The sequence below is a fragment of the Xenopus tropicalis genome, chromosome 8 (genome assembly GCF_000004195.4).
Source record: "Xenopus tropicalis strain Nigerian chromosome 8, UCB_Xtro_10.0, whole genome shotgun sequence".
Classification (NCBI taxonomy): domain Eukaryota; kingdom Metazoa; phylum Chordata; class Amphibia; order Anura; family Pipidae; genus Xenopus; species Xenopus tropicalis.
The window spans coordinates 109,821,633-109,828,534 of NC_030684.2; the positions used below are offsets into that span (position 1 = coordinate 109,821,633).

General features: G+C 41.9%; 1 protein-coding gene across 1 annotated transcript; it reads right to left on the reverse strand.

Annotated features, from left to right (window-relative positions):
• Positions 1–869: 869 nt before the first annotated feature.
• erh (ERH, mRNA splicing and mitosis factor) lies at positions 870–6,894 on the reverse strand. The gene is made up of 4 exons (XM_002935331.2): positions 6,787–6,894; positions 6,490–6,577; positions 2,004–2,124; positions 870–1,318 (listed from the first exon to the last, which is right to left on the reverse strand). Exons 1-4 carry the CDS (start codon positions 6,787–6,789, stop codon positions 1,216–1,218), a joined length of 315 nt encoding a protein of 104 aa, XP_002935377.1. The 5' UTR covers positions 6,790–6,894; the 3' UTR covers positions 870–1,215.
• Positions 6,895–6,902: the final 8 nt, after the last annotated feature.

Genomic DNA, 6,902 nt, shown 5'->3' on the forward strand with positions numbered 1-6,902 from the left:
CAGCCCTATCTGGTTGCTAGAGTCAACATTACTTTAGCAGAATGAGGACCTGGAATATGAATAGGAGAGGGACGGATTTTAATTGTAATCTCACAGAGCAATAGTTTGTCTGTTGGGGTCAGTGACCCCCATCTGAAAGCTTGAAAGTCAGAATGCGGCAAATAATTCAAAAACAAAAAATCAAGACCAATTTAAAAGTTGTTTTGGTCTAAGTAATACCAAAAGTTAACTTAAAGGTGAACAACCCCTTTAAGTGAAATACACATTACTGTAATGCAGCCTCCCTGCAGGAACTAGAACTCATCCTATGGTTCTATGAGCTTTATGATCTGTTCCCTTCCTGTATTCATAATGAAATAAAAATCTGCCCAGACTTGATTCTAAACGTCCTCTACACCAAAGGTTTGTAACTAACTTTTTTTTTCTTTTGCTGAAGCCCCAGTAACGTGCAGCAATCCAAGACCCTGTGGCCCCAGCATTACAGTGACCCAACTGTTTAGTGATCTAGTGGCCCCAGCAATAAATGACATCATGCCCAGAGTATTTAATTAATATGATTTTGATTGGTTTGTAGACAGGAGTAAATCAGACAACATATGGGGCATGGAACAGGAGGGGTATTAATAGCATATGGGCGGGTGGAGGTGAAAGAGGGGCAAGAAGAAGGAAAATGTGCGAAAGACTAAATAAGGCAGCTCTGGTGCAGATTCTTCTATTCAATTTACAGCAATTGCCACAGATTTTTTTTTCTCTGTGAAGTGCTCTTAAAACTGTGTGGTACTTTATTAACAAGAAATAATTATTTATATATTTCGATGTAAGTATAATGGAAGCAACAAAATCAAGAAAAAAAAAATAACACACAATACTAAGAATCTATTCAAGCATTTATTTTTTCCACTAAAATTTTAGGGCATGGTTTATCCTGCCAAAAGAGTGTCTGTGAATGCACTGTGCAGACCACCAGTCACACTATAGTGTGCAGAATACAGTAGTTGGGGCCTGACTGGTTAATGTTTCCACCAGGCAGGCTCTGCTTCTTGGTCTTTGCTGATTCAAATATGATTCAATATTTCTTTTATAGAAAAAAAAGCATTATACATATAACATCCAACATTGGTCTAAATCACTCAAGGCCCCTATAGTTCAAACAAAAGACAAACCACTATAATACAAAACAAAACTCCCACTACTTTCATCTTTAAAACATTCGGCTTATTTTCCTGCTTGCTGGGCCTGTCGGCGTAGGAGCACGTAGATCTTCTCTTTTATCCAGTCTTTGTTGTAAGGTTGATATGTTTGAGTGTCTGCGCGATACCTATAGAGGATGAAAAAAAATACAGCTTCTTAGGAAGTATAAATAACAAAAACTTTTATATTGGGCTTAATTTAGGGGCAGAAGGACACATGTAATATATAAATAAATAGCAAAAATATGGGGTGTACAAAGACAACAGCAGGGTGGTCTAGCAACCCATCCTCACTATATACCCAGTTTTGCAGAGTTAGAATAAGGACCTGCAACATCAATTAACAACATTCCAGGAATGCTGGATACTTTAGTTTATAGAACTAAATTCCTCTCCACAGTCTATTATGTAGAAAAGTGCCCCTATACGAAAACCTGAGCTAAAAAAGCAAAGCAGAGTTTCCAGGCAGCATCTTCTGTCCTTTCTTCTGGTCTCTTTGGCGACACAAAGTCTGTGCAGTTGAACCTAATTCATGACTAGCCCCAAATGCACATGCTTCTGCAGGGTCATGCCAGCAAAGAGCCAGGAAGAGCATTGGAATGGACAGAAGGTGGTGCCTGGGAACTCCGCTGCACAGCTCTGCAATTTTAGCTCAGGATTTCAAATAGGGGCACCTTTCTACATATGACTGTGGGAAGGGAGAGGTGAGGGGGGCCGATGGTTTAGTTCTCCTTTAACCACGCTCCCAGTTATAGCTTCCTGTCAACGGCACATGACCGCATCCACACTATTCCCTTAGTACAAAATACTTACACCAGACAGCTAAGATCTGCCAGGTCATCAATGAAGTCAAACAGCTGGCTGATATCATACGTGATGGATGGGCTGTTGGGGTTCATTCTCTTCAGATGCTCTTCATACATCTTGCAAACCCCTGTAAGAATAAATGAAAAACAAATGGTGAGTAGAGTATAATATCACAAAAAAAAAAAAAAAACACAGCCCTGTTGCTAAGAACTATAATATAAGGTGGCTGTTTGTTTTTGTAGCAGCCAAAAACAGGATTCTTTGTTTTCTATGGGGTAAGAGGCAAGTCTTGCATGGGTTATTTCTATAAGGATCAACTAAGAAGAACGCAGGTGGGTTATGCAGGAAAATATGGCTACTTGTTTTTATAGTAAAAAGTGGTTACAGTGGTTCAGTAGAGGACCTAGGGCAAGAAATATTTTAATCAATAAAAAGGACACAATCCATTCACAAAGTCCAACCTGCAACCTATGTATGACAGAGTAAGTGTAATATATTTAGCAGGTACACAATGATGCATTCCAGGATGGGTCAATATAATGAGCATGGGCGATAATGGGGCATGGAGCACTGCAAATGCACCTTGTGTGCGCCACCAGGATTCTACGTATCTACTGGAATATGGGAACAACATTTTATTTTCTAGCTTTTAATGTACAGGCCCTTTTAAAGTATCTGTATTGATAAAGAAGTTATTCTGACAGAAAATTTTCTCCACCTTTATTTCACCCAGCAGAGAAATGCCCCAAAAACCATCCCTGTTCCCTCCCTAAATTGAACCACTTAAAAATACAAGTACTGGCTGTCTGCAGCCTGAAAACTTGTTTTGTTTGTGTACCCCACACAAACAAAACAAAAGTTTTCAGGCTGCAGACAGCACTTTTGTCCCAACTGAAGTACATCAGTGAAGAGAAAACATCCTGTGTGCCTTCAGGTTTATTATGTCTTAAGTCCAAAAGCACTTGTATCTTGTTGCCCTGTGGGAATTATCAACTTCTCTCACAGGAAAACTATAGGATTTTTGTAAAAAAAAAAAAAAAAAATCAAAACAAAAAAATGTATTACTGTAAAATACCACACTAACAGGTGCCTGACACACTAACTACACACCCCAGTCTCCCAACTGCATATAATGAAGACAAACGCTAGAGGGCGCAGAATTCAAAATAACATGCACATGTACCGGATTCTCTGCTAGAATCAGCCGACCTGCCCTACAACTGTACATTTTTGGGCCGAAATTTGAAACACGGCAGATCAGCATGTTTTCCCAGTTACAGCACTGTCCCATTTACACCAACCAACGGTCGCAGGAAAGATCGTAATTGTAACATGTATGGCCAGCTTTATAACCATACATCCCACTGGATAAACCAAGGATTACCCATCCAAGGAAAAGTTGTATGGATTGCTGTGGGGGACCTATTATTGTATTACCACAGTAATTCAGCCAGCAAACAAATGCAATATATATGTGATACAGGTCCATTTAACTAAGCGCGTGTTTCAATGTACCATTTTATTGCTATTAACCATACTGTACACATTACTGTAAATATTGTCCAAACAAATTGTAAAATATGGATAGAGTAAGAAAAAGCTGCAGCATTTGATTTGTGGTACAGGTATGGGACCTGTTATCAAGAATGCTCAGGACCTGGGGTTTTCCAGATAAGGGATCTTTCCATAATATGAATCTCTATAACTTAAGTTAACATAGCTCAATAGGCTTGTTTTGCCTCCAAAAAGGATTAATTATATCTTGGTTGGGATCAAGTACAAGGTACTGTTTTATAATTACAGAGAAAAAGTATATAATTTTAAACAATTATAATTATTTGCTTATAAAGGAGGCTATGGGAGGTGCCCTTTCCATAATAAGGAACTTTCTGGATAATGAGTTTCCGGATAAGGGATCCCATACATGTACCAGAACAAAAGCACCCAAGAAGCAAGTATAACTAGGAAGGCAGCAGCAAGAATCAATTAAATCAATGCTACATCTTTTGCCACGTGGTGCCGCGTCTGATGCATATCATCCCCAAAATAAATAATTATCGCATTACAGTGAGTTTGAGTAGTTCCTTAACTTCAACAAAGGATGGATTATAACAAGATTAATTCCAACAGGGAGGTGATTTAAATCTGGGCTTTATGATCAGTAGGGAAGAAGGTCAAGGTAAGAACAATCTACTTACTTCTCTATATAGAAATATGTTAAATCTTTGCGTTTGCACACTTGCGAGAAAGGCACATAATTTTATTAAAGCCAAGGTTCCACTTGTGCTATTTAGGCTTAGACAGCAGAAAAATGCCACAAGGCGTTTATAATACGCAAGAGTCAAACATCCATTTAAACAGTGCTTAGTAACGTTATTTGTGTCACATGACACATTGAAACTTATGTATTATAAACAAAAAAATATGTACCCCCTTTTCCAAAATTAAAAAAATTAGAATTTGCCAAGGTGAAAAAGCCAAAGGATTTTGTGCTTTTATACAGGTTATGGAACTTTTAATATACTCAAGAGCCATAAACATCCTGTAGCCAATATGCTTACAGAGTGTGCTTAGTGATGTCATAGGTTATACTCGGTGCTTAGTGATGTAATCTGTCACATGACTTACTGAAAACTGTGAATTATGAAAACAATGTACCCTGTTATAAAATTACAATAACGATACATTGTTGTCTATATTATCTACAGTTTGGCCAATTCCCTACGGCATTGTAAACTAAACTAGAGACCATTTGCCTGCCCGTAGTATAACTTCTCCTGCCGGATTGTCTGCCTCCTCAAGACCCGCTCAATCAAACACTGGCCCCTCAGGCCTGAATCAACTACTTTACTGCGTCCCCACCAAACTGAACAGCCAGACCCTCCCACCTAACCGCCTGCTCAACAGCAACAAAGGGAAAAGCAGATCTGACTATAGTTCCAGAAGAAACAGGACTTTGAAGAAATGGAGAACAGTGAAAGTGTGGGGGGGGGGGGGGGCAGACACATGGGAGAAAGTGTGGGGAGCAAACAGAGGAAAGGGAACAAGGGGAACTGTAAAAGGGAGGTAAACAAAACATAAGCATGGATACAACTATGCCCCCTAGCCACCCTGAGCAAAAGAACAGCATACTGGCAACTATCCCCCACATCTGTGAGGAGGGGAACAAAATGGAGGCAGAGGTGGAACTATGCTACCCACAGGGCCCCCACACCACTTATATCTGTGGAGCCCTCCTGCCTCTCACACATTGGGATCCTCTCCCGCAACTCACAATATAACCCCGGGGGTTCAAAGGGGGGGTCTAACAGGTCAAGTGCTGGTCGAGAGTTTAGGTTCCAGATTCCGCCTTTGACCCCTAAGGCCTGCAGATTGTATTGAGGATGTACCCAGTACTAACATTTATGAAGATAATAGAAGTCACCAAGGAGTCACATGACCATATACACCTTCTGAAAATACAAGGTCATGTTTATCTTATCTATAAGAAGGGGTACATTAGTCACTATATACTTTAAATTTAAGGAAATATTAATCTTTATACAAATATAACTGGGGCTGGCCAACCTAAATGGGACAGACACTAAATGCCAGTCGGGGTAAGATTTGGGGAGAATGACTATACTTACATGCCCCGTGCGAAACATCGTCAGATCAGCCACACACCATTCAGGGCTGAATCGGCAGGTAAGGAGGTAGAAACAATAGGATTTCTACCTCCTTCTGCCGATTCAGCGGTGAAGGGAGATTTTGGTCAGAATTTGGTCAAAATTTTCAAACTGGTCCGATCGGCGAGTCGGCCGATATCAGCAGCTTCCTGCGATATTGGTCGACTCGCCGACATACCATACACGCACCGAATATCGTACGAAACCTCGTATTATCGGTGCATGTATGGCCACCTTAAAGCTGGCCATACATGGTAAGATTAGTTTGCTTCGCAAGGTTGCCAAGCAAGCTGATCTTCTCTCGATATGCCCAACTGAGGGTGGGCACTATTGGGCTAATCTAGTTGTTGGGCCCTGGGGCCAAACAATCGAAAGAAAACAGCGAGTATAGGCACGGGTGGATGCGGTCCCGATTTGATGGAAAAATCAAACCTGCCCGATTGAGATCTGCCCAATTTCAGGCCAGACGTCGTCAAGAAGGCCCAATAAGCAGATAAGCTGCAGAATTAGTGTAAAGGCCCAATATCGGCAGCCAAAATTAACCCATGTATGGCCACCATAAAGGTCAGTTACATACTCAGGGCTGGGGGAGGGGGGGAACAATTATTTCCTGGAGATATCAGAAAAAGCGGATATAAAACATAGCTCTGATCAAGGCTACAGTGATAATTGCCTAAATGAATGTGGGGGGGGGGGCTGCCTAAATCCTGGGCAGTAAAGGAGGTTTGGGCGGAAAACCCCGTGCTGTAAGGAATGTATAGAGTGCGAGTAACCCGTAGCTACACTTCCCTTCCTATCAAGCAATAAATGTGAGGCTAACATACCTTCCATGCATTCATTCACCGACTCGTAGTCTGCATAGGTCCGGCCCTCGGGTCTCTTGGTGGGCTGTACGAGTAGGATTGTGTGAGACTGCAAGAGAGAGGCCGTGTGAGCTCTACAGGCAAAACACAAGCAGAGGAGCAGCTGCAGAGCCCCGGGCCGAGGGGGGCCTCCATCGCTACATTATGGGGCCGCGCATCCCGCCCCCTGGAACTCAGGAGCCCGCCGCGGCCTGCAGCTGCTTCTCTGCGCCCTCACCCGCTAACAAGCCCCGCCGCCCAGCAGCCATTCCTACTCACCATATCTGCGCTTTCTACACACCGCAACTTAGCACCCGAAGCAGCAAGCAGGAAATGGAAAGTCGTGTTTCCGGCGGAAGTAGTTAGATTTAAACGCTCCAGGTATCATACAGCGA